The 27,242-nt window shown below is 57.3% G+C and overlaps 1 protein-coding gene across 9 annotated transcripts in view; it reads left to right on the top strand.

Moving 5' to 3' along the window:
- The first annotated feature begins 4,614 nt into the window (after positions 1 to 4,614).
- Dot1l (DOT1 like histone lysine methyltransferase) overlaps positions 4,615 to 27,242 on the top strand; it is a 41,730-nt gene continuing 19,102 nt past the window's right edge. For 5 of the 9 annotated variants that reach the window (XR_013047032.1, XR_013047030.1, XM_076558844.1 and 2 more), the window contains exons 1-7: positions 4,616 to 4,943; positions 15,752 to 15,795; positions 18,243 to 18,317; positions 21,077 to 21,140; positions 23,178 to 23,406; positions 24,918 to 25,012; positions 25,481 to 25,543. Coding sequence is in view for 6 of the 9 variants with exons in the window: in XM_076558844.1 (XP_076414959.1) it covers positions 4,863 to 4,943; positions 15,752 to 15,795; positions 18,243 to 18,317; positions 21,077 to 21,140; positions 23,178 to 23,406; positions 24,918 to 25,012; positions 25,481 to 25,543 (651 nt within the window). In the remaining 3 variants the exon portion in view is untranslated. Of the gene's footprint in view, positions 4,944 to 5,138; positions 5,158 to 15,751; positions 15,796 to 18,242; positions 18,318 to 21,076; positions 21,141 to 23,177; positions 23,407 to 24,916; positions 25,013 to 25,480; positions 25,544 to 27,242 lie in introns of those variants that run through there. The other 4 variants (XR_013047031.1, XM_076558839.1, XM_076558840.1 and 1 more) reach the window with 3 other exon arrangements.

Raw genomic sequence — 27,242 nt, 5'->3', positions numbered from 1 at the left:
TCTCAGCCGCTTGTAGCATCTGTTCTGGACCCTGGTAGAAATCTCCTCAAGGCAGGCACTTGGGGGGAATTCGTTACCCAGTGGGCCACAGCCACCCAGGCATCTCCCCCTCTTTAAAAGACAGGGTCTCATTTAGCCCAGGCTGACCTCAAGCTTACTATGTAGCTGAGGGTGACGTTGGACTGCTGCATGCTCTGGGTCCACCTCCCAGTCCCGGGATGGCAGGCTACGTCACCAAACCCAGTTTAGGAGTCGCTGGCGAGGCACCCAGGGCTTCCCGAAGGCTGCGTCAGCCCTCTGCCCACCTAGCCCATGTTTGGTGTTTGCCGGAACTTTCAGGAGTGAGGGGAGTACTGGCAAGTGCTGGCCGGGAGGGGTGGCTGGGCGCAACCCCCCCCTTCCTTGGCTGTTACTCAGACTTCCCGAAATAGAGCCGAGTGCGCACAGATATAGAGACAAGTTTATTTTAAGATGTGACTCACACAATCCTGTGGGCTCTAAGCCCAAAATTAGCACGGCCAGCCAGCAGCCTTGAGACCAAAGAAGCATGGGAAAATGCAGAGGAACTTCAGATATCAGGGGGGAACCTCCCTCTTCCTCTGGACACACAGTGAGGGGGACCTCCCTCTTCCTGTGGACACACAGTGGGGGAACCTCCCTCTTCCTCTGGTCACACAGTGGGGGACCTCCCTTTCCCTCTGGACACACAGTGGGGGGGACCTCCCTCTTCCTCTGGTCACACAGTGGGGGGGACCTCCCTCTCCCTCTGGTCACACAGTGGGGGGACCTCCCTCTTCCTGTGGACACACAGTGGGGGACCTCCCTCTCCATCTGTACACACAGTGGGGGGACCTCTCTCTCCATCTGGACATACAGTGGGGGGGACCTCCCTCTCCCTCTCCCTCTGGACACACAGTGGGGGACCTCCCTCTCTATCTGGACACACAGTGGAGGGGACCTCCCTCTCTATCTGGACACACAGTGGGGGACCTCCCTCTCTATCTGGACACACAGTGGGGGGGACTTCCCTCTCCCTCTCCCTCTGGACACACAGTGGGGGACCTCCCTCTCCATCTGGACACGCAGTGGAGGGGACCTCCCTCTCTATCTGGACACACAGTGGGGGGACCTCCCTCTTCCTCTGGACACACAGTGGGGGACCTCCCTCTCCATCTGGACACACAGTGGGGGGGACCTCCCTCTCCCTCTCCCTCTGGACACACAGTGGGGGACCTCCCTCTCCATCTGGATACACAGTGGGGGACCTCCCTCTCCATCTGGACACACAGTGGGGGACCTCCCTCTCCATCTGGACACACAGTGGGGGACCTCCCTCTCCATCTGGACACACAGTGGGGGACCTCCCTCTTCCTGTGGACACACAGTGGGGGGGACCTCCCTCTTCCTCTGGTCACAGAGTGGGGGACCTCCCTCTCCATCTGGACACACAGTCAGTCCGGTTGGGGTGGTGTGGGGGTGAACACCTACCTCTATGGAACCACATTGGGGGGAGCTTTGCTTATTTCAGAGCATGACTGAGATTGATAGCAAAGACTAAAAAGGCCTTTGCACACAGTGGGGTGTGCTTTTGAGGTCCTGTGCATAATCCCCCACGTCCCCCACATCCCCCACATCCCAGCACGGAACCCCATATCCCAGCACACTCTACCCCCACATTCCAGCACATATCCCCTCAGATCTCAGCACTTGAGGAGCTGAGGCAGGAAGATCACAAATTCAAATATTCTTGGGCAACTTAAGGACATTATATCTCAAATATTCAAGGTTGGGGTGCGTCAGGGGTGCAGCCCCGCCCAGACTCCCCAAGTGATGGGCTGGGGGCGTGGTCAGTGTGGAGCCCTGCCCAGAATCCCCAGTGAGAGGCTGGGGGCGTGGTCAGGGTGGAGCCCCGCCTAGTATCCCCCAGGGAGGGGCTGGGGGCGTGGTTTGGTGATAGAGTGCCTACCTAGCTTCCAGGAGGTACCAGGTTCCATCCTCCCCTGTGGCAAAGCAAGGGGGGATCTGGGAAATTCTCAAGACCACTAAATTGGTTTAGGGATCACAGTGATGGGGTATTGTCTTGTAGGGAAGAGATGGAGTTTCACTTTGGAAAATACAAGGGAAAGTAGAAATTGATACCCAAGAAGTGCAAGGGCCCTGGATAGGAATCCCCTGGAATAATGTCAATTTGATTAAGAAAACTGAGTAACACAGTAACACAGTAACACAGGACAGGACCTCCCCTCGGGAGGGGGTGAGGAATTAGATCAGATAAAAATAATGACAACAGACGTGTTGCACACCTTTAATCCCAGCACTCAGGAGGCAGGGGAAGGCGGATCTCTGTGAGATTAAAGCCAGCCTGGTCTACAGAGCGAGTTCCAGGGTTACACAGTGAGCACTTCTTTCTCTCTCTCAAAAAAAAAAAAAAAGTAAAACAAGAAAACAAAGTCAAACCTAGAAGACAAGAAGTAACAAAAAATCAATTCAGGCAGGAAGAGTTTGGTAAAGTCTCCTGAGCCTTTGGGAATCTAAGTGAATGTTTCTGATTTATTTTGTTGTTATTTGTTTTTTTCAAGGCAGGGTTTCTCAGTGCAGCCCTGGCTGTCCCGGAACCCGCTCTATAGACCAGGCTGGCCTTGAACTCAGAGAGATCCTCCTGCCTCAGCCTCCCGGTTGCTGGGTAAGGTGTGCCTGTGTCACCAAGCCTGCAAGAGCACTTTCTCAAAGTGCTCACATCGCAGTACCACGCCTCTTTATCATCATTTTTAAATTTTGAGAAGCGGACTCGTGAAATTGCCCAGGCTGGCCTGGAATTCCCTTGGTCGCTCAGGATGGCTTCTGGTTACTCACCATCCTCTTTGGGGCTAGCAAATGCTAGAGTGAGGAGTGTGACCCACCTTGCCGCGTCTGCTTCCTCCCAGTGAGGCAGGAAGAAGCAGCTTCCCGGAAATGGTGGCTGTGCTGTCACCAGGTCACCTGCGGGTCACTTATTTCCAGAAGGATTCTGGAGGGGGAACTTTGATATTAGAAAGATTGAAACTGGACTGTGAGGGAAATCACCTTGGCTTCTAGCTCTTTCTGTATTGTTCTGGGAAGGTTTGGGAAGAACTTTGTTTTGTACCACGATGAGGAGCTGGAGAACTCCAAGTTGATCAGTTATTTATTTATTCATTTTTAGGAAGGGCCTTCTTATATGGCCCTGGTTGGCCTGACGCTCCCTCTCTAGCCATGGCTGGTCTCCACTCACAGAGATCCGCCTGCCTCTGCCTCCGAGTGCTGGGATTAAAGGCGTGCGCCACCACCGCCCGGCCAGCCTTTGTTTCTTGAAGACTGATTTTACTCCATGGGCCTTGAATTGTGATTCCCCCTGCCTCAGCCTCCCAAGTGCTTGGATTATAGTGTTGGGTCCTGAGCTTGGGCAAATAGTGGGGACCGACCACTGAAGTCTGTTAACCAGAAGCGAACTTTATTCCAAACAGCGCAGGGCAACACAACTTCTGGCTGGCCAGGGCCACAGGCAGAGTCTGGGCTTTCTGACAGGGAGACACTGAGAAGAAAAACCATACACCAGGTGGTGAGTCAAAGGAATTTTTACAATCTTGAGGTTTTACGGCCTTGGGTCACTGTGCAGTCCAAGATTCACAAGTTTTGATCACAGGGTGTTCAGGATGTCTGTGAAAGCCTGTGGCTACCTCAACACAGCTGCTTCCCCCCTGAGCTGAAAGGAAAGGAGGGCAGAGGGTCACTGAGAATCCTAGATATCCGCATAGGCTACAGGCAAACCATTTTTCACATCCCTGGGCTCTTCGAGAGGTTTCCTTAGTGTGAGGTTGAATTAAGAGTAAGAAATAATTTTTTTTAAGGAATAAAAAGAAGCTGGGCATGGTGACACACACCTTTAATCCCAGAACGGGAGGCAGAGACAGGAGGATTTCTGTGAGTTCTGTGAGGGCAGCCTGGTCTACAGAGTTCCAGGACAGAGAAACTGTGTCTTGAAAAATCCATAAAAAGAAAAGGAAAAATAAAAAGAAAAGACAAATAAAAAGAAAAAAAAAAGGAAGAAAAAAGAAAAGAAAAGAAAAAGCGAGCCCGTGAAGTTGGGGGATTTGGAAGTTCTTTTTTTTTTGGTTTTTAGAGACAGGGTTTCTCTGTGTAGCCCTGGCTGTCCTGGATCTCACTCTGTAGCCCAGGCTGGCCTTGAACTCACAAAGATCCTCCTGCCTCTGCCTCCCAAGTGCTGGGACTAAAGGCATGTGCCACCACCGCCCGGCGAAGTTGGGGGATTTGAACTTGCGCCCCGCCGGCTCTCCCTCCCTCCCTCCCTTTCCTCGGCAGGGTTTCCCCGGGTCCCCGCTTCCGGCTGGCGGGGGCGTCCGAGGGCAACCGAGGACGTGCGTGCGCCGCTGCGCCGCTGCGTGCGCCCGTGCGTGCGCCGGCCGGGGCGGGGGGGGGGGGGAGGGGGCGGGGCCGGGCGAGTCCAAGGGGGCGTGGCGGGCGAGGGGTGGCGCGCGCGGCGCGGCGGGCGGGCGCTCCGGGCGCGCACCGCCTCCCGGCTCCCGGCCTCCCCCGCGCGCGCGCGCCGAGTGGTTCCGCCCGCCCCCCCCGGCTCATTGTGCCTTCTCCTCACGCCGGCCCAAGATGGCGGCGGCGCTAGACGCCCCGGGCCTGTGACTCCTACAAAGAGGGGAGCCGGGGGCCGCACGGGAGCGGCGGCCGAGGCGCAGGCCGGGCCGTCGGTCCTCCGCCGTCCGCCCCGCGTCCGCCCGCCCCGCCCCGCCCGCCCGCCCGGCTTCCCGCCGGCGGCCCCGCCCCTCCCCCAACCGCCCGCCTAGCATGGTGCGGCGGCCGCGCGCGCCGACATGGGCGAGAAGCTGGAGCTGAGGCTCAAGTCGCCGGTGGGCGCCGAGCCCGCTGTCTACCCGTGGCCGCTGCCGGTCTACGTGAGTGAGCTGGCGGGGGGCGGGCGGGCGGCGGGCGGCGGGCGGCGGCTCCCGGCCGGCGGCGGCGGCGGCGGCGGCTCCGGCTCCTCGGCCGTTCCCGGCCCGCGCCCGCCGCTGCCGTTGCCCCGACGCGGCCTGTCGCGCTGCCGCCGCCGCCGCCGGCCCGGAGCCGCCGCGTCCCCGGGCTTTGCAGACCTGAGGCCGGGGCGACGCTGTGGACAGGGGCTACGGGGACCGGGGGGTCGGGGGCGGCCGGGGCGTCGGGGGGTCGGGGGCGGCCGGGAGGGACGTCGGGGGCGGCCGAGGGGTCGGGGGGTCGGGGGCGGCCGGGAGGGAGGTCGGGGGCGCCCCGCCTCCGTGTGGACGCCTCCCGTCGTCCCCGCGAGGTGTCACCTCGTGTCCCTTCGTCCTGTCGTCCCGGAGGTCGCACCCCGCCGTCTCTCCGTGTGGTCCCCTCACGTCCTCCCGGTTGTCACCTTTGGTGCTGGTGGAGGGGAGGTTGTCTGCCGTGCCGGTGGCTGGGGTGGGGGGCCCGGGAGAGGTCCTCCGTGTCAGTGGGCCGGGCTGTAGGGCCTGGGGTGGTGGAGAGGTGGTCACCTCGGGGTGCAGTCGGGTGCCCGTGGGCTGGCCTGGTGATCGCGTGAGAAGCCGGGGCAGGTGTCTCTCGCGTTGGTCCGGTGTCTGTCGAGGCTTTGCAAGGTCGGAGAGGTGCCCCCCCCCCCCGTTTGGGTGGCATGGCCGGGGAGGCCTCGAGAAGCCCGGGAGGTGGTCCCCTTTCGTTGGTGGGCAGGGCTGGTGAGACCCTGCAGAGTTGGGGGTGTCGGCGGTCGCTAATCCTAATGACCCGGTGATAGGCCAAGTGGAAGTGCCAGAGGCCTTCGGGGGTTCTGACGTCCAGGAGGGGCCCGGGAAGTCAGTGTCCTGGGCCCTGGCGGCCCTGTGTGTGTTTTGAGTAGAAAACGAAGCATGGCCCGTGGGTGCTGTTGAGTTAGCATCCTTACTGGGGACCCATGGCATAATGTCTGTGGCCCGGGACGCCCTTGCAGCTGGCTCTCCACCGCTTCCCGTTAGCGTGGGGCAGCTCTGTGTGTGTGTCCTTGAAAATTCCTGCATCTGCCGGGTGGTGGTGGTGCAGGACTTTAATCCCAGCACTTTGGGAGGCAGAGGCAGGTGGGTCTCTGTGAGTTCAAGGCCAGCCAGGGCTGTTAAACAGAGAAACTCTGTCTTGAAAAAAAAACTCCCACAAGTGTCCACTCTCCTGGGGTCAGCCGGATGGCTCAGCAGTGGACTTTTGCCGCCAAACTGAATTCCGTCCCTGCTGCATGGTGAAGGAGAGCACCGACTCCCGCAGTTCTCTGACCTGCCCATGTGCGCAAATGCAGTAGGCATTTAAAACACCTGCCTGTATGTATGCGGGGCCCGTGGCACGCTCCTTTAACCCGGCACTCGGCCGGGCCAGGAGGAGCTCTGAGTTCCAGACCAGCCTGCTTACAGACTGACTTCTAGGTTGGTGGCCTGTCTAGGAGTCTGAGAAGTTGGAGAGGTTGTCCCCTCTTGTTGCTGTGACTGGAGGATTGTGGGAAATTGGAAAAGTTGTCGTCCCTCCCCCCCCCATGTTGGTGGTGCCTAAAGGGGCCTTAGGAAGTCTGGGAGGGTGTGGGGAGACTGTCTGGAAGAAGGGTCGGACTTCTCATACTTTTCCTCTTAGGACTTAAATCTGATCCTTTCTTCTTTGCGTCTTCAAGGGTCACCATCCACTTTTTTTGGGGGGGAGGGTTCGAGACAGGGTTTCTCTGTGTAGTTTTGGAGCCTGTACTGGATCTCACTCTGTAGCCCAGGCTGGCCTCGAACTCACAGAGATCCACCTGCCTCTGCCTCCCGAGTGCTGGGATTAAAGGCGTGCGCCACCACCGCCTGGCCACCATCCACTCTTCTCAGGGTACAGTTCTGTGAGTTGTGGTCACTGTCACAGTTGAGGTGCAGCACACTTGAACCAACCCCAAGCTCCCGTCGACTGTCCCTCTGTTATCTGCCTCTTAGCTTCTTGCCTGCCACACCTTGTCTCCTGGCAGTTTTGTTTCAGAAAGCCCAGTGAATGATCACCATGGAGAATGTGTCTGAGGGCTCGGGGTTGCCCTTAACTTTTCTTTGTAGCTGGGCAACAACATCCTTTGGGCAGTCAGCCAGCTTGGTGGTCATTCTGTGAGTCACAGGATACCTGGGCTGGTCCAGTGTTTGTTTCCTGATTATTTCTTTGGTCTTGTTATACAGCTGTGGCTGGCCTGGAGCTCACTCTGTAGTTCAGGCTGGCCTTGAACTTTCCGTGATGTCCTGCGCCCCCCCCCCATGTGTGTGACTAGAGGCTGTGAGTTCCAGACACCTGAATGTGGACTTGTCCAAACTGAAGTAGTCCCTGGGAGTACCAAGAGCTGGGTTGCTAGGTCCGCACTGAGTAGACAGTCACCAGCCTGAGTTCCCAAAGTTGCCATAGCTGAGCATGAAGGGTTAAAAAGTCTGTCACGACCCTGTTGGTACCCAGTGGAGTGTTGCTGGCCAGTTGCCTCTCCTCCTTCCCTGGGGATGAGGAAAGCTAACCCAGTGACACTGGCCCAGCTCCACCTCCTGTGAATCCGGCCTTCAGTTGAGTCTGGCGGGAACTGGCTCTCCAGTGGCGGGTGGGAATGACTGACTGCCCAGCGCCTTTCCCTTGCTGGCCCGGATCTCACTTGGCGGGGTTGGCTGTGCTGGCCCAGCCCTGCTCCTGACATCTGTAGGCCATTCCAGCTGTGGCTGTCACACTGCTGTCCAAGGGCCAGCAGGTGTGTGTGTGTGGGACATCGCTCTCACATAGCCTGAGCAGAGACAGCCCCTCCACAGTGCCCTCTTCTAGCTGTATGCTTCCATGGAAAGTTCTGCTTCTTAGGAAGCCAGGGCTAGTGCCTGGCACACTCCGCACAATGTCAGACCTGCCATTCCTGCACCCAGGAAGTGGAGGCGGGAGTATCAGGAGTTCAAGACCAGTTTTGGTTACATAGTGAGTTCCACGCAAGGCTGCCCCACATGTATCAGACCCTGTTTCGAGTCCCCCCCCTCAGCAAACAAGCAAACAGAAAACTCTGCTGTTGCTGGATGATCGCATTACCTAGGCGTTGAGCGAAGGGGCCGTGCAGGTGCAGCTGCCCTGGGGTGGGAGCTCAGCACACCGCATGCCCACCTGCTGCCCCCAGTCTGTTCTGTTCTGAGATGGGGTCTCAGCATACTGCGACTGGCCCTCCTCCCTCTGCCTCCTCTTAGAGTGCTGGGGCTCTAGGTACGCACCACCAGGTCCGGCTTCATAATTCTTTGTAAAAGCCCTGCAAGCCACCTTTGGTGTCCCTGGGGACATGCACAGAGGACAGAAAAGACATTCATCACTCCAGGCAGATTGGGAACGGAGTGTGGCAGTCCCACACTTGAGTAAGGCATGGCCCTGGGCAGGTGCCAGTGGCTTCTTAGAGGACAGCAACCATGCTGTCCACACTCACAAATACCCAGTCTGGGGACGAGGTGTGGAGAACTGACAGGTGGGAGGGGACATCATCCTTATAGCAGTTGAGGACACTGGGACCTCACGGAATGACCCCTTTGGCGTAAAGGATGCAGATGCCATTTTTAGCTGTTTGCTTGGCAGGCAGCGTAGGGGACAGACCTGAGAGGGAGGGCCAGAGTGGCCTTCCTGTTGGTGACTCAGTAGGCCCTGCGTGGTGGGGTGTCCCTTCTGATGAGCTCAGGAGGCCTGTGGGTGGCTGGGTGAGTCGTGCTGTGGGTGGCTGGGTGAGCCAGCCCCAGTGTGACTCAGAAGGTAGTTTCTGCTGCTGACCTTCTCGGGTGAGTGTCCCAGCTAACTGCGCACATGTGGGTGGGCAGGAGGCAGGCTGACCTTTCGCCTGCCTGTGTGGGCTGACCCGCTCATCCAGAAGGGAAGGTGATGATGGTGGGCTCCTGTGTGGGGCATCGACTCGGCGCTTGCCCTTCAAACCCAAGCTCAGGCTACTTGCTCTGTTCTTGCTAAGTTCTGGGGAACCCCAGCTGGGCTTCCCTGTCTGTGGAAGCACCGACCTTTTTCAAGTTAGACTTTCTTTTTTTTTTTTAGATTTATTTATTTATTATGTATACAGAAGAGGGCACCAGATCTCATTACAGATGGTTGTGAGCCACCATGTGATTCCTGGGAATTGAACTCAGGACCTCTGGAAGAGCAGTCGGTGCTCTTAACCTCTGAGCCATCTCTCCAGCCCCTAGACTTTCTTTTTTTCTTTTCTGAGACGTTCTGATTCTGTATTCAGGGCAGTTTGGTACTCACCTTGTAGCCCAGGCTGCCTTCAAACTTTGAGCAGTTCTGTCTCATTCTCCCAAGTGCTGTGAGTGTGGGCATGAGATGTCACGCTGGCTTCAAGTTAGATATTTTATTTGGGGTAATTATAGGTTCATGCACTCAGGAATGTTCCTGTGTCCTCACTTTTGTTTTTTGAGACAAGGTTTCTCCATACAACAACCCTGTCTGTCCTGGAACTCACTCTGTAGCCGAGGCTGGCCTCGAACTCACAGAGACCCACCTGGCTCTGCCTCCCCAGTGCTGGGATTAAAGGCATGTGCCTATGTCCTCACTCTTAACGAAATGAAGCCCTTAGGTTAGCGGGTTATCCTCCTGTGGGATATGTGACTTGATCACTCCTGCCTTATGGAAAGATTAACCCGCCATTCTCATGGGGGTCCTGCCCCAGACTGACACTTGGTGACGTCTAGGGGCTTTGGTTGCCACAGCTAGAAGAGGGGAAGCTCTGGCACTGGCCCCTGCAGACAAAGCTGGGTTCTGGGTGTCGATGATGTGCAGAAAGACCGCCGCTGTTGCCTGAAGTTTGGGGGCACAGGCCACCTGCCCCATGTCTCCTGTTGGATGGGTTGTTCTGTTGGCTGGGGCAGTCCTGCCATCTTTACCCAGGGTCCCTGGAATGCCAGCCAGGCTGCTTGACTTTCCAGAACACGATCTGGCCCTGTGCAGTGCAGACGTCCACTCATCTGAGCGTTGCCTTGTTGACAGGTTGATTCAGACACAGATGTCTGCCCTGTGTGGGTAGCAGCTCTGGGGCCCAAGTGTGAGGCACATGTGACGCCTCCGAGGCCCTGCACAGGCTGCTCTGCTGGTAGTGTGGGTACCCCGCCGCCGCAGGACAGCTGCTGAGGGAGAGCGCTCAGGCTCCTCTGGCTCTCCTCCTCCTCTCCCCAGCCCCTCTCTGGGTGTCTCTCGACTCCTGACTGTCGTCACCTCCAGTGTGCTAGAGTGACAGCTGCCTGTGCATGTTGGAGAGTCTTGTACCCACCGAGCTATATTCCAGCTCAGCAGAGGAGCACCTGCCCAGCCTGTGGGAAGCCCTGGGTTTCTCCCCAGCACCCCAAACAGTTCCATTAAGACCTGACTCACACCAGTACAGTCCATGCATTCAAAGCGCTGGCCAGGGTCTGTGACACAGTCACAGTTGAGGCAGCTATTACAGCTGTCTGGTCTAGGGCAGTCCGTCACCCCTGTGAGGAGTTACCTGTCCCAGCACCCACGAGTGCACTTCTGTCTCAGAATTACCTCTTCTGGACATCTGTTGTGGAGCTCCACACTGTGGCCCTGCTGCGTGTGCGCACACCCTGCCTCTGCCCTGACTTGCAGTGTTTGAGCGTGAGGAGGTTCCAGGTCTTAGGCCCCTGAGGAGGGCTTGTTACAACTTCATCTGAGGATGGAGTGATGGGGAGGAGCTGCTGTGGCACTAAGCTTGATAGGGCAGTCATGTGCACCGGGTGGTTTTTAAAAGATTGTTGTTGTTAACTGTGCACAGGGATGTGCTGTGTGAGTGCGGAGGCCAGAAGAGGGTGCGAGTGTCCTCTGCCACCATCTGTTCCTCTGAGGAGGGCCTTTCTCTAGACCTGATGATGGAGCCCTTCAGCCAGGCTGGAAGCTGTCAAGCTCCAGTACCCAGTTCCACACCCCCATGGGGCTACCGGAGCTTCCTGGCCTCTCCAGGGCCCCTGTGCCGGGGTCCCCAGCTGCTGGGGCGCCGTGCACCCCTCCCTGTCTCGCTGTCGTCTGGGCAGGGCTGCTTGTCCTTGTCTTAGTGCCTGTCTCATTTCTCTGAAATGAGGGTAACTGAGCCCGTCCTTTGCCCTCCCACCCTGAGGGGGAGTGGCCTGCAGCAAGGAGGTGACCTGGTGGTAGGCATGCAGTCACTCTTGGCAAGTGACTCACCGGTCACTCGACAGCCCTGGGTAGCTGGTGTCACTCCTCCCTGAGGACCCAAGAGACCTTGGCCTGAACACTCTAAGAATGTTCAGCAGAAGCCCTTGTGGCTGCAGGGCAGGCAGCTGGCACAGATGGACAGGCTGCCTGTGACCTCATCCCTGTCCTCGTAGCTGAGCAAGGACACTTGTCCTCCTGTGGACCTCTGAGTCCTCATCCCACACCCACCTCCTGCCTTCGGGAAGGCAGGCAGCCAGGAAGCAGGGTGTCCCGTGTGTGCTGTGAATTAGTGGCCTGGAGCTGGGCCAGGCCCTGGGGCCTTGGGTGGACTTTAGCATTCAGGGTCAAGTCTAAAAAAATGTTGTCTAGGCTGGGTGTGTCTGTGGTCCCGGCTGCTGCTTGGGAGGCTGGGCGGGGAGATTGCTAGAGCCCAAGAGTTGGAGGCCAGCCTGCATAGCATTGTGAGGCCCCACTCTAAGACTAGAGAGAAGTTACAGACTGAGCTCTCGCCTCTCTCCCTTCTGTGTACGTGTGTGTCTGGGGTGTGGTGTGTGTTCTTGGGGCAGCCCATCAGGTGAGCCTGTGTATGTCATATCCCCATAGCCTTGTGTGATCTTTTCTAGGGGTCTCCTTCCTCTCACAGGGTACAGTGTGCGGGGCCATGTGGGACACTCAGAGCGGTTGGTGCTGCACGTTTGTCTGAGCTGCCCACCTGGGGCCAGGGTCCTTAGTTCCCCCTTCCTGTGGGACCCTGTCTGCTAATGGTCACTCTTCAGGCTTCTCTGCAAGATGCATGCCTCTGGTTTGCCCACTGGGTTCCTTGTGGTCATAGTCTGTCTCCCTTGGATGGGGATGTCGCTCCCTTGAGCTGATCTTGAACACAGCCTTGTGTGAGGTCCCTGCCCCTTTTGCACTTTTGCAGGCTGTGCATGCTCTGTCTGGCATTGTTGGCCAGCCTACATGTGGTCTGAGCACCCGAGTCACTGGTGGGGGCAAGGCCAGGGGGTTGGAACAGCCCATCGCAGCTTGCTGTGTGAGTCCTGGGGTGATGATGTGTGGGGACCACGTGAGAGTGGAGCTTGTTTTTCCTTAGAGACGGCGTTTCTCTGTGTAGTCTGGCTGTCCTGGAACTCACAATGTTCACCAGGCTGGCCTTGAACTGTCTGCCCGCCTCTGCCTCCCAGTGCTGGGATTACAGGTGTGTGCCCCTGCCATGTCTGGCTTCTCTTGAATGTTCTGTGAAGAGCACTGAGACTAATGGCCTGGCCACCACGCCAAGCCTTTTTTTTTTTTTTTTTTTTTTTTTTAGATTTATTTATTATGTATACAGCATATATGACTGCAGGCCAGAAGAGGGCGCCAGATCTCATTACAGATGGTTGTGAGCCACCATGTGGTTGCTGGGAATTGAACTCAGGACCTCTGGAAGAGCAGCAGTCAGTGCTCTTAACCTCTGAGCCATCTCTCCAGCCCGCGTTTTTTTTTGTTTTTTTTTTTTTTAAATGATGCTGGCCTTGAACTCACAGAGATTCACCTGCCTTTGCTGTGACTAAAGGTGTGGGCCATTACACCTGGCCTCTCCGATTTTTTTTTTTTTTTTAAATGGGGTCTCTGTGTAGCCCTGGCTGTCCTGGAACTCACTCTGTAGATCAGGCTGGCCTCGAACTCACAGGTTCTGGGATTGAAGGCGTGCGCCCCATGTCCAGCTGCACTTGGACGTTTTATGGAGGAAGTGAACTGCTGTGGTGTTGGTGGAGAGAGTATGGACGTCACATGTCTGTGACCTCCGGCAGCACTCTGGAGGCCAGGGCGGGGTTAGGCATTTCACATTGGCTAGTCTACATTGATGGTCCTGCTCACAAATCCACAAGGGACGGAAATGGCTCAGTAGGTGACCTTCCGAGTGTTTACAAGGCTCAGGGCTCCATCCCTAGCACTGGGAGAGAGAAAGACAAAAGGGCTTGGCCACCCAGCAGTGAATTCCTGATGTTGTGCCAGATGTGTAACCAGTGTAGGATGACCAGTAGGGGCTGTCCCGGTATAAAGAGACCAGCACCTCTCATAAACCTGGTCTGGGGCTGTGCCCAGCCTACTCCCTTCCTTCCCAGGTGGCTGCATGCCTGAGCTTTCCTAGAGACCAGTGGAAGGCCAGGTGTAGCCATAGCTGGAAAGAATCTGCACCTCTTAGCCCAGGATCATCTATGGACAGAGTAGGGCCCAACGGACATTTGCTCTTGGTCCTCAGTACTTGGGAAGCTTTAAGAACCCTACAAGGGCCAGGTACTGGTGGCGCACACCTTTAATCCAGCACCGAGGCAGAGGCAGGTGGATCTCTAGGAGTTCCAGGACAGCCAGGGCTACACATAGAAACCCTGTCTGAAACAAAACAAAACAGGCAAACAAACAAAACCCCTGCAGGGCTGCTAGTCCCAGCATGGAGGTGGAGGCAGGAGGACCAGAAAACCAAGGGCTGGGTTGGAGCATGGTGTTTGGGGCTTGCGGAGCATGGGCGAGGCCCTGAGAACGAATCCCCAGCCTCCTGCCTGAGCCTCCTGAGTGCACGGCCCGCACCAGTATGCCTGTGTTTCCATTTTCACTGACAGTGCTGGCCTGGACCCTACATGGCAGCTCACCGCCTGCTGCCGAGGCCTGTCCCCAGCAGGCTCTCTGTGGAGGTGCCGTAGAAGGAAGACCACCAGTGTGTTCTGGTACTGCCCGCCCAGTGTTTCCTTAGCGACGTGCATCCCTCCCTCCCTGTTCTTGTTCTTTTTAAATCTTATTATTTCTGTTGTTTTACACAGGGTTTCTCTGTGTAACAGCCATGGTTGTTCAAGCTCTGTAGGCCAGGCTAGTCTCGAAATCACAGAGATCTACCTAGGGTTAAAGGCGTGAGACACCGTGCCCAAGCCCCACCCACCCTTTTTTTGGGGGGTGGAGGGGGAAGATAGTCTTTCTTATTCCAGGCCAGCCTTGAGCTCCATGCTGCTCAGGAGACCTTGAGTTCCCAGCCCACCTGCGTGCACCATTCAAAGTGCTAGGGTGACAGGTGTGTGCCACCATGTCAGACTTTGATTTGTGACCTTGCTAGCCAGGCATTTCTTTTTCCTTCCTTTTTTTTTTTTTTTGATTAATTTTCTGTGTTTAGTTGTGTTGCCTGCACGTGTCTGCACCATGTGCGTGCAGTGCCTGTGGAGACCAGAAGAGGGCATTCTATCCACTGGAGCTGGAGTGTGAGCCACCGTGTCGGTGCTGGGAATCAAACCTGGGTCCTCAACCAGAGCTCAGATGCTCGAACCACTGGAGCGCCTCTTGAGCCCCCAGCATTTCTAAGAGCTTCCGAGTCTAAGCTTGTGGTGGGCGGTGCTATGCTGGCCTGGTCGCTGGGAGAACTGCCTGGGCGGGTGCCGCGGCCTGCCCCTCCCGCAGTGCTCAGGAGTGGCTGGGCGATCCTGAGAAGAGGGGGACTGGGAGTTGACGGCAGAAGTGGAACAGGCGCTTGTGGTTACAAAGGAAGAGGGGAGGCCTGAGGGTGGCAGTCTGCCCCCGCTGTGTGGCATCTCCGGGGAGACGTGGGCACGTCACTTCACCCAGACAGGGCACCAGCCACAGACCACAGAACTGATCCCACAGAGTGGAGCTTAGGCGACCCGTGAGTTCACTGGGGTTACTTAGTGCACGTGGGTGACTCACCCTGGCGTGGTGATTTCTGGGGTTCCCTGCAAGCCTTGGCCAGCTGCCCACTTCAGTCCCCTCCCAGCACTTGGGATCATGAGCCCTGTAGGTTATACTTCCAGACTTAATGCCCCCACAACCCCCCTGCCTAAGTGGGGTCGTCTTCACACAGCCGCAGTGGGAGACTGTCCAGAGACGTAGGGTCGCAGGGACACTCAGAGCCCCCCCCAGTGCCCATGGGCTATGTTGATGTTCCCTGTGACCTGTGACTGTGCACTGGGAGGGAGCCTGGGCCCTGGGGAACCCAGCGTGGTGTTTGTGAGTCTGTCCTCACGAGGCGCTGTCACCTGCGGCCTTCATCGTCCCACAGCTCACTTCAGGGTGGGGCTGGGAAGGTCTGAGGCCGGTGTGCAGTGCGTGCAAGGGCAGAGAGCTCACGGGCCACTGGCCAGCCGGGCTGGGAGCACTGCGTCGTCTCCTGCTTTCTTTTGTCATTCTTCTTCCCTCGGTGGCTTCCTGTCAGTCTGTAATTGGCATCCTTGGACTTCATCTCGTGGTGACAGAGTGAGATCTGGCCTTGAGTGGTCGGCCATGCTGGGGCAAGGCTTGATTGCAGGCACAGCCCAGTGCTGGCCAGTGGCTGTGATGTCTGTTTCCCGTTCTGTAGGTGGGGACACTGGCCTGCTGGGACTCTAGGACTTGCCGGCACCTGTTGGGTTTGCAGGGAGACAAAGCTCTGAGTCAGGCTCCAGCCCTGGGGAATGCTGGGTCAGCATCTCTCTGAGGTCCGGGTGCCGTGGGTGTGTATTGCAGAACAAGAGTCGGGGTGTCACTGTGGCAGTCAGAGCCGACTCTGCGGCCTTTTCTCTTTCAGGACAAGCACCACGATGCTGCTCATGAGATTATTGAGACTATCCGGTGAGTGCTGCATGAGGGGGCGGGGGCGGGGGGCCCACCCAGTACTTCTGCTGTGTTGCCCTCACTAGGGCCTCCCCAAGTAGCATGGTGGTGGGAGGAGCCCTGGCAGAGGCATCCGGTTTCAGGGCAGCCTGCCCTAGCCCTTGCCACACACTGCGCTTGTCAGAGAAAACCTCACTTGTTTTTTCCCCTGCCCTGGCAGGGATGAGCCAGGTCTCATGTACAGCCTCTTGCTGCTGCAGCCTCCTGTAAGATGGAGTTGGGGGGGGGGGTCTCAATGCTCCCTGTCTTCCTTCACTAATCCCTGCCTTTAGGTGGATCAGAGAAAGACAGGAGTTTGTGAGGCCCACTAAGATGGGATGTTGCTGCGTGAAGGGGCCTCCATCCTGATACCTGCAGGGGCACGATGCCAGGGTGGCTGCCTGTTGGGATGGCTTTGGTGCCCTACTGCTGGAGCCTCTGCCCTCTGGGGCTCCCGAAATAGTGGGCGTAGACTAGGGGAGGAAAGCCCGGTAGACCCCAGAACTGCAACTGGACTCGGTTAGATTGCCACTGCGTGCTGGGAGGTGGATTGAGCAGTGTGGCTACAGGTCAGCCTGGGCTGCTGAGACCAGGGAGTTGGCTCAGCGGGTGTAGCCCTTACTGTGCGAACCCGGGGACCTGACCTTCATCCCCGGACACCGTGTGGGGATGGAAGGAGAGGACCAACCAGTCCACGGAGGTCCTCTGACCCCACGCTCTGTGGTACACATGTTGTTCTGTCATGTGCTTGTGCATCTGCAAGTGCGTATGGGCACAACTCCAACCCCCCCCTCCCAATAATAACTAAAAAACGTAAAGTCTGCCAGTGCAAGCTGAGACATTTTTGCAGGTTGAGGTGGGGGTTGCAGGTGGAATAGAACATGTCCTCTGGGTGTGTGCTTTCCTGTCTCCCCCACCTAGGCAGGTCAGAGAAGAGGGGACAGGGAGACCTAGATGCCGACCTTCCCAGGAGCCACCCTAGCACCTGTCCTTCCTGCATCCCCAGAAACATCCCTGCAGTTGTTAGGACAAGAGCCTGGCTTCTGCCCCCCACCAAGCTGGGCGTGGCCAGCCACCGGGCCTCCCAGTCACAGTGATGGTGAAAAGCAGGGCAGCAGACTGGGAACGGTTCCGTGGGAAAACAAGCACCGGAGTTCAGATCCCATCCCTAGAGCCTGCCTACCAGACACGGGAGCATGGGTCCGGGAGCTCAGGCGGCCAGCTGCCTGCAGGGGGTAGTGAGCAGGGGGTGGTCAAGTGGAAGGTCAGGGCCGGCACCTGAGGTCCTGACCTGTGCACCTGCGCCTGGGTCCACGCCATCCCACACATGGCAATAATTATGTGGCCACAGACAGAGGCAGCCTCTGGGGACTAACGTGATTCAGGGGTGAATAGAGGAAGAATTTGGGGAGCATGGGAGATGTCATTGTTAGGGAACGGGCTTTTTCCTAGGTGCTCTTTGCCATTGCAGCCTTCTGTAACTTTCAATGTAGCCCCCCCCTTTTTTCTAATTCTTAACAATTTTATTTTACTGCTGGGTATGGTGGCACACAGATCTTTAATCCTAAAACTTGGGAGGCAGAGGCAGGAGCATCTCTGAGTTTGAGGCCAGCCTAGTCTACAGCTTGGTCTACATTGTCAGTTTTAGGACAGTCAGGACTATGTAGAGAGACCCTGCCTCAAAATAAATAAATAAATAAATAAATAAATAAATAAATAAATAAATAAATAAATAAATAAGTAAATAAGTAAATAAATAAATAGAGAGATAGATAAATCGATAAATCAATAATTACATTTTACTATCTGGTATATCCCAGGCTGATCTTGAACATAACAATGTAGCCTTGGATGGCCTTGAACCCCTGATCTTTCTGCCAAACCCAGCTTCTCCCCTAGAGTTGTTTTATTTCTGTGTTTGTGTGTAGGTGATGTATCTGTGTGTACACACGTGCACATGGGGGAGGGGTCAGAGGACGCCTTTGTGGAGTTGGTTCTCTGTAAGGTTTCTCTGTGTGGTTTTGGTACCTGTCCCAGATCTCGCTCTGTCGACCAGGCTGGCCTCGAACTCTGCCCCCTCGAGTGCTGGGATTAAAGGTGTGTGCCACCTCCCGGCTTTCTTTCTTTTTTCTGGGAAAGGCCCCATTATTGGAGCCCAGTCTAGCCTAGAATTTGGAGTCTTCGTGCCTCAGCCCACCCACCATTGCTGGGATGACTGGTGTGTGCCCCCAAGCCTGGCCGATATTTTACTTTTTACCATAACACATGAATGTGGTTCTTTTCCACATCCCAGCACTGTTTGACCTTGGCCTCGTAAAATCCATGTGATTTCTCAGTAGCTTGTCGTTTCACAGTATGCAGCACCCCCTGCTGCCCCCCAGAGTAGGGCTTAGACCAGCAGAAGCTGTGTGTTCGTTCCATTTCAGGTGGGTCTGTGAGGAAATCCCGGATCTCAAGCTGGCCATGGAGAACTACGTTCTCATCGACTATGACACCAAAAGGTGAGCAGGACGGGAGTGAGGGGGCTCTTGGCTCACCGCCTGATGGTCCACACCCTGCCAGGCATCTGTGTAAAGCTTCCAGAAAAGTCTGTCTGATGGTGGAGTGAGGCCATCCCTGGGAACTCCACTCTGAACAACCTAGAATTGGTGCATAGGAAAGGAGCAGGGCTGGTGGGGGAGCCCTTGGCTCTGACTGGGTAGGTGTGGGTGAGGCGGTAGGGTCTCTGTCCCTCCCAGCATCTCTGCTCCTGGACTGAGTGGGTGGAGAAGAGACGGTATCCCTGGAATGTTGACGAATGTTGACGAGAGGGTTTGTTTACCTCCTGCTCAGAGCCTGCTCCTTCTGGACTCTGCCTGCAAAGCTTTGCTTGACCCCTGACCTCATCACTAGAAAGGGCTCCTGATGCTGGTCAGCCTTGGTGACCCTGGGCCAGTGCCCTGGGTGGCCTCTGTCCCCCATGACTGGCGTCTGGTGTGAGCTCCTGTGTTGCAGGTCCCCTCTCTGGACCCACAGGGCACAGAAGCCTGCCTTTCCGCTGTGTAAGGACAGGGGCAGCCAGGGGGCCAGGGCAGGAGCCTCTGTCCCTGTGGAGCTGGGGTGACCCTGTCTCCCTGCCTTTGAGTTCATAGCCTAGCAGCTCCTCCGGGACTTTACTCTGGCCGTGCGAGGAACGCAGCCAGGGCCGGGCATGTGGACCTGGGCCCTGTTGATGGAGTGTTGGCCTTCTTGACTCACTTAACCTGACCTCAGACGTGTGGGCTCCGGGACCCAGCCCCTCAGTAGCTCGGGCTTGGCTTGTGTGTGGCCTCCGCATGCTGCGATGACTTCTCCTCAGCACCTTCAGTTCAGGGAAGCCTCGCTTCTGCCTGGGGCTGCTGCTGGCCGGGGTCCCTCCCGAGCATGCTGGGGTGCTAGGGCATCACGTGACTACCTCACACGGGGAGGAAGTTGTTGTGTGTGTTAGTGCCACAGAGCCCCTTCCCCCAGTCTGGGGCTCCCTATGGGCTCTGGACATTTCGAACCTCCCTGGGCGTGCAAGGAGTAGAGTGGTCCCGGGTCCCCAGAACCGTGCCGCTTCTGCCTGGGTTAATCTCAACGGCGAGAATAAGATTTTTGTTGGGGTGCACCCAAGAGCTGGCCAGCAGCTGCCTCCTAAGTCAGGTTAAAGAGAGCATCCCTGGATCCACCTCTTGGGCCCCTTTTAAGAAGTACAATCACTTGTAGTTTTACAGAAGGGAGACAATGGGGCCATAAGGAACTATAAAGAGACCTTAAGAACCATCATCATTGTGATCAACATGTGATCAGGGAGGGTCAGAGCATTCTAAAAAAACAAACCAAAAAAAAAAAAAAAAATCACACACACAAAAAAACCCTAAACCAAGGTCATGGGTTGGGAAAGGTCAGGTTCCAGGAAGCAGAGCAGCTCAGCTCTTAGAGTAAATAGAGACATTTTTAACAGTGAAGCATCATGGCTCCTGCCTTTATGATGGCACCAGGCAGGTTCCTCACCTGGCACTCATAGTGCCCAGGAGTCTTCCCTAATTGAGCCGTCCTGCCCCATGCCTGTCTCGGGAGCTACAGATTCCTGACCTGGCGTACAGAGGCTGGCGGGCGCCACTGCCCACACACTCCTTGGCACTGTCTCTGCTTGTTGCTCTTTAAAAGATTGTATTTGGCCGGGCGGTGGCGGTGGTGGTGGTGGTGGTGGTGGTGGTCGCACGCCTTTAATCCCAGCCCTCGGGAGGCAGAGCCAGGTGGGATCCCTGTGAGTTCGAGGCCAGCCTGGGCTATAGAGTGAGATCCAGGACAGGCACCAAAGCTACACAGAGAAACCCTGTCTCGGAAAACCAAAAACAAAAAGAAAAAAAGGAAGAAAGGAAAAAGAAAAAAATATTTCATTTATTTTTATTTTTGAGTGTGAACATTGGCCTGCTTGTATGTCTGTGTACCATGTGTGAGCAGTGCCCCACAAGGGCCAGAAGAGGGAGTTGGATCCCCTGGAGCTGGAGGTACAGATGGTGGTGAACCACTGTGAGTGCTGAGAACACAACCCCGGTCCTCTGAGAGAGCAGCCAGTGCTCTAACCACTGAGCAACCTCTTCAGCCCCAATTCTGCTTTCTTTTCTTATTGGAGATGGACTCCCAGTGTAGCCCTGGCTGCCTGGCACTCGTTAGGTTAGGGCTGAGTGTGGGCCAGCTTTCTCTCGTGGTCCTTACAGTTGAGAGGGCTGGACACGGGGGTTTCTGCTCTGAAGCAGGGCTATGTAGGAAGGGGACGGGGCCTCTGGCCCTCCTGGGGACCGGGAAACCTGGTTGCTGTCCACCTTCCACCTCATTTGAGACAGTCCCTTGTTCCCCCTGCACATGCTAACCCCACCCCTTCTGTCTGACGCCTGGGGACCACAGATGTCTGCCCCCGTCCAGCCTTGTGTGGATTCTGAGGACTCGAACTCAGGACCTCATACTTGGCGGCAGGCATTTCAGTTGCTGAGCCATCTCCCCAGCCCTAGCCCAGTCTCTGTCGTAGCTTGTTCCCGAGCTCCTCCTCATGGTGACGTGCTCTGCTCATGGAGCAGGCAGTGGATGCAGACCGGGCCAGACTGGGCCAGACACTGTCGCAGGGTGCAGCCTCTGGCGGCCTGCTGTGTAGGTGGTTCTGGAATCCCAAGCCTCCCTGGAGGCTTGGCCCAGCCCTCTGCATCTGTGAAAGCTGGGTACATTGCAGCCCACTGACACACCCGCCTTTCTCTCTCAGTTTCGAAAGCATGCAGAGGCTGTGTGACAAGTACAACCGAGCCATCGACAGCATCCACCAGCTGGTAGGTGGCTCCCCACTTGCACGGCTGTCCGCTCCCAGTGGGCGTGCATGGTGCTGGCTGCAGGCCCCAGGCAGACCAGCACCAGGAGCTCCTGGTGGCTGTGAGAGAGTGCCGGGGAGGGCGGTTGGCGTGGGGAGGCTGGGGCGTCGGTGGCAGCATGTGAAGCGAGGAACTGGGGTCAGTGCATCTCTGCCATCCCTTTGTGCTGCAGCAGGGGTGCGGGCAGCCAGCGCCTGTCGGAACTCTGACATGCTTTAGTCTGCTCCTGTGTGAGGGGTGCATTGCTCACAACAGGGCCTCCTGACGCTGTCTTCCGCCTGCCCACCTAAGCTGACCAGCTGGGTGCAGACCGCAGAGCTCGGCCGCTGAGCACCCCGAGTGGTCTTTCTAGAAGGCACAGGGATCTCCGGCATTGGAGCTCTTAGCAGGCGTTGGCCGTTGTGGGTTCTGTGGTGTGGGAGCGCTCCTGTGGAAGCCGTGGCCGTGGAGACGCTGGGCTGGCACAGCGTGGCTTCGTGGCTCTTGGAGCTGAGACGCTCGCTCGTGCAGCTCTTCAGTGATGGCCCTTGGGCATCGGTCCTGCCGTCATCACTGTGCCATGGGGACACCAGCTGAAGCAGCTCACTAGGGCTCCCGTGGGGCAGCGAGAGGCTTGGGGCCCGGCCCCTTCAGCAGGGCTGTCCTGTCCTGCCCTGTCGCGTCTTGTCCCGGTGCTGTGGCCGGCAGTGTCCACGCCATGAGACTAAGGGGTTGAGCCCTTCTCCCCGAGGGAGTCCCTCCTCCCATTTGGTATCTCAGATGAGTAGTGAGTGAGTGCCAGGGTGTGCAGGGTGTACTCACAGGGCCAGCCTGGCACTGCCATGGGGGTCCGCAGCTCTTTAAGACCGTTTCTCTCCTTGTGAACTTGAGTTAAAGACCCCGTCCCAAGGCTAGAGAGTCTGAGGTCTGTTCTGGGAGGATACATACCTGCCAGGGAGCCTGGAGTGGATCCTGGGACCCTGGGGCTGGGCTTAGGCCAGGAGGCTTATAAGGTCCAGTCAGAGTTCACCTTCATGTGAGTAACCTAAATGGAGGGCCTGCGTTGGTGTGGAGGGGTGTTGTTGGAATCTAGATGGTCTTTTAATACCCCACCCACCCAGCCGCCAGGCGGTGGTGGTGCCCGCCTTTAATCCCAGCACTCAGGAGGCAGAGGCAGGCGGATCTCTGAGTTTGAGGCCAGCCTGGGCTACAGAGTGAGTTCCAGGAAAAGGCGCAAAGCTACACAGAGAAACCCTGTCTCGAACAACCAAACAAAAAAACAACCCGAGCCGGGTATCAGAGGAATGCTGCAAGATCAGAGAAGCAGAACAGCAGCCACTAGTGTTTACAACATCCTCAGCTAAAAAGAGCGAGCTCCTGTCTCCTCACGCCTCGTGCACCTTGCTCTGTGCAGACACCGCTCCCGGATTACAGGCGCGTGCGCTTCCCGAGCAAAGGCACAGATCCCGAGTGACAGGATTACGGGTGTGCGCCACCACTGCCTGACCTTATGTCTAATCTCGTGGCTGGCTGGCTGATCCTCGGGCAAGATGACTAGGGTGCAGAGTCCCTCACCACAGAGGGTCAGACACAGAAGCCTAGCGTGCCAAAGCCGGCCCTGTGCACTTGGAGGAGCACCCACAGTGCTGTGTTATTTTGTCTGTGGTCTTTGGGAATCACCCAGTAGGCTCTTTACCACCGAGCCACACTCCAGGCCCCACTTTTTGTGTTTGTTTATTTTGAGACAGGGTTTCTCTGTGTAGCCCTGGCTGTCCTGGATCTGGATCTAGAGACCAGGATAGCCTCACACTCAGGGATCCGCCTGCTTCTGCTTCCCCAGTGCTGGCATTAAAGGTGTGCGCCACCTCACCTGGGGACCTTTTGGGTTTTGGTACAGGATCTTACTGTGTAGTCCAGGCTGGCCTTGGACTGACAGTGTTCTCCCTGCTCAGCCTCTCAAGTTTTGGGGGTCAGGCAGGTGCTGCTGGCTGCTGTGGTCATGTCCATTCTTGTCCCCAGTGGAAGGGCACCACGCAGCCCATGAAGCTGAACACTCGGCCATCCAATGGGCTCCTGCGGCACATCCTGCAGCAGGTGTACAACCACTCCGTGACCGACCCCGAGAAGCTCAACAACTACGAGCCCTTCTCCCCGGAGGTGTACGGGGAGACCTCCTTCGACCTGGTCGCCCAGATGATCGACGAGATCAAGATGACCGAGGACGACCTGTTTGTAGACCTGGGCAGTGGTGAGTGTCTTGTAGTGCGACCCTCGAGCTGTCCTTGGCACTCAGTGCAGCTCAAGGGGCTGGCTTCTCAGGGAGGACCTGCTTGAGCCACCAATGCTCCTGCTCAGGACTCCCCAGAGCCCGGGGCTGCCTGCCTGGTTGGCTGTGGTGGATCTGATGGTGTCTGCTTTTCTTGGGGCAAGACTTACTTAGGGTTTCAATTGCTGTGATGAAACACCATGACCTAAAGGGAGTCAGGGAGGCAAGGGTTTATTCGGCTCACACTTCCACATCACTGTTCGTCACTGAAGGAGTCAGGACAGGAACTCAAGCAGGGCAGGACCCCGGAGCAGGAGCTGATGCAGAGTCCATGGACGGAGCTGCTGACTGCTTGTTCCCATGTCTCAGCCTGCTTTCTTACAGAACCCAGGACCACAGCCCAGGGGTGGCCCCGCCCACAGTGGGGCCATCAATCACTAATTATGAACATATGCCAGGTGTGATGGTGTATGCCTTTAATCCTAGGCCTTAGGAGGCAGAGGCAGGTGGATCTCTGTGAGTTCGAGGCCAGCCTGGTCTACAGAGCAAGTTCCAGGACAGCCAGGGCTGCACAGAGAAACCCTGTTTTGAAAAACCAAAAAGACAAAAGACCACAAAAAAAAGAGAGAGAGAGAGAGACAGAGAGAGAGAGAGAGAATGAGAATGAGAATGAGAATGAGAGAGAATGAGAATGAGAATGCCCAGTGCCCTAAGCCTGCCTGCAACCTGATCTTCTGGGAGCATTTTCTCAGTAGAGGCTCTCTCCTCTCGGATGACTCTAGCTTGTGTCAGGTTGACATAAAACTGCCCAGCACAGGGCTTATCTCCTGTACCTCATGGGGGTGAGGTAGAGGCTGGAAAAGGCCCGGCTACTCCCTGCAGCTCTTTCGAAGCTGCTGGTCCAGTCCTGAAGGTCGAGCCCTCTGGGTCCCTGACCTCCCAGAGCCCTCCCCAAGGCACTGCAGCTTTGCGACTCACTCTCCACCCAGCTGTGGAGGGCACCTCCTGGCCAGGCCCTGTGCCTCCTGAGGGCTTCTCTGCCCTGTGCTCCTGAGCTGCGTTAGTGGAAAACACTGCCCTGTAGACAGTCAGGCGGCGCGCGTGTGCCATCCGAAACGTGGAACTGCGCTGCCGCGTGGAGGGGTTCGTCTTCAGAGCCTCTGAACTTGTCGCCTTGTTCTCGTCCTCTAGCAGATCCGTTAGGTCAGGGCGCTCGCTCGCTGGCCTGATGGCTATGGCTGTGTAGCCCAGCAGGACCAGGGGTGACTTAGGTGAAGACGCGCCTTTCCGGGACTGCCGAGTCTTGTGCGGCCGTCCCTAGGCTGCAGCTTCACAGATGGCATTGTGGGTAGTGGAGTGGCACAGACACCTTTGCTGGGAGATCTGTGCCGTTGATGACCTCCTCGGATGCCAAGGGACATTGTCATGTGGCTGAGGCCACTGGGTCTCTGTGGAGGCCTCCCAGACTCTGACCTGTGTCTCTCTGGCTGAAGGTGTGGGGCAGGTTGTCCTTCAGGTTGCTGCTGCCACCAACTGTAAACATCACTACGGAGTGGAGAAAGCGGACATCCCAGCCAAGTACGCGGAGGTGAGCAGACTCGGGCACGCTGCCTCGGGCTTCCGTGTCTGGTGCGGCTCTTCCAGGCCAAGAGTTTCTGTGTTTGTGACAGCCAGCACCTCCCAGCAGAGTGCCTGTGTCCCTGGCAGGCTCTGCAGACCTTCATGACGAGCACGCCCTGCCGCTGGCCGAGCATGGCCACCTCCTCCTGGAGTTGAGAGGGCGCACGTTTCCTGTGGGCGCCCTCAATCTGTTCCTCCCGGGATGGGGTTCAGGCTCTTGCTGGAGCTGCAGAGGATGAGCTTGGGCTCTGTTGGAGGGTTGGGAACCTGTGACTGTCCCATGGCCCCTGTGGGTGCCCCCCTCCCCCTGCGTTGCACAGCAGTGTTGCTGTAGACAGCTCCCAGTGTGTTGTCCAGTGTGATCCTGCAGGCCTGTGGACCCTCCCGCCTCGGCCTCCCTGAGTGTGTAACAGGCTGTGTGCTTTCTTTCCCTCAGACCATGGACCGAGAGTTCAGGAAGTGGATGAAATGGTATGGAAAAAAGCATGCAGAATACACAGTGAGTGCCATCGCTCCATGCCCGCGGCCTCCATCCCAGTCCAGCCCCTTTCCCCTCCTCTCGTGACCCCAGTCAGCCTGACCAGTGACCCTAGCCCTCTGTGGGGCACAGTCTCTGGAGCTGGCTGCAGAGCCCAGCTGAGCTCTGCCTTCCCTGCTCCCCTGGCCCGGGCACCATCCCTAGACAGCCTGTGCTGACCGTGGGCCGTAAGTGCTTAGCTCTACCGAGCCCAGCCTTCCAGCCCGGCCAGTGCGCCCCGCTGGGCTGCACCCTCGCTATTGCTTGGGGCATTAAGGGTTGGGGCCCTAGGGTTCTTAATTGGGGAGGCCATCCTGTGCCTGGCCGGGAGAGGCAGTCTGCAGTGACTTTGTGTGGTGCCTGTGAGCTGTGGGCGCCAGGCCACACTGGCCATGGCTCTGCCCTGCTCTGCGTCTGTCCCCTTCCTGCAGTAACCCCAGCTCAGGCCTGCTTTCTGGGTGAAAGTCTCTTGAGGGTCTTGGGAATCTGTTAGGAGTGAGGCCCACCTGACACCTGTGTCGGGGACCCAGGAGATGGGTCCTGGTTCCCAAGACTCTGTGCCCTCCTTCATTAACTGTGGTGATGACTCTTCACACTTTTCGTGGGGCCTGTTGGTTCCACACCCACGTAGAGATCTCGACTGAGGGCACAGCTTTCAGGAAGACCCTGCCCGGTCCCCAGTGGCCTCCTGGTGGTCCTTTATTTCCTCTTCTTTTTTCTCAGCTTGTCATTGTTGGATGACCTGGCCTGTGGTTTAAGGTGTGGTGTGGCTGGTGTTTGTCATGTTGGCTGGTGTCACTGTCGGGCCCAAGAGGCCTCAGGGCTAAGGCCAAGGGCAGTTCTTGAGGGCTCGGGGACCATCAGAAGCACCCTGGCAGCAGGGATAAGAAAGCGACTGTTGGCCGTTCTGTGTCCACTCTGGCTTCCCACAGCCCCTTGAGTGACCGCCAGCCTTGTCCAGGAGGCTTCGGCCACCTGCCTGGCCTGAGGTGCAGCTTTGATTGGCAGGCCGTGAGCCTGCCCTCTGCCCTTGAGCGCCAGGAGAAAAGCCAGGGGAGCCTAAAAACAGCTCAGAGGACCGGCTCTTCCTGGCCCCCAGCTGCCTAGTGCCGCAGCGGCCAGGCCAGCCAGCTCTGCTGACGTGCTCCCTCCAGTGGCTGGCTGGAGCCGGGCCGTCCCTCCCCTTCTCCAGGGCCTCCCTCAGCAAGCCTGGGCCAGGCAGGCTCCTGCTCCTCTGTTGTGGTGCCTCCTGCCGTTCCCTGCCTTCCCATCACCCTGGCAGCGTGGCTGTAGAGCTTTATGCGCAGTTCCTCTTCTCAGAGGGACCTGGCCTTTGACCCCTGACCCCGGAAAGGGTAGAGTAGTCTGACTCCCAAGATGCTGGCCGCACTTGCCCAAGCATCCCTGTCATAGGCGGTGGTTGTGCCGAGGTGCGCCATGGGCAGGCAGTCCTGCCGAGGCGTGCGCGTGGGGCATGTGGGGCGTGTCTGAGGCTGTGTCCACAGACCTCGGCACCTCCGCTCTTGTGCACGCCAGACCGAGCTGATGGTTCTCGCACTGGCTCAGTCTGTGTCTGACCATGGCCTCTTGGGGCTCATCCATGGTGACCTTTCCTGGCCCTGCTCAGGCTCTGTGCCCCTCCCCTCCCCTCTTGCCTCTTCCGTGTGGGAGGGTGTAGCTG

The sequence above is a fragment of the Peromyscus maniculatus genome, chromosome 22, assembly GCF_049852395.1.
Source record: "Peromyscus maniculatus bairdii isolate BWxNUB_F1_BW_parent chromosome 22, HU_Pman_BW_mat_3.1, whole genome shotgun sequence".
Lineage (NCBI taxonomy): Eukaryota > Metazoa > Chordata > Mammalia > Rodentia > Cricetidae > Peromyscus > Peromyscus maniculatus.
Note: the sequence above shows the minus strand (reverse complement) of the source record. Positions and strands in the feature narration are given on the sequence as shown.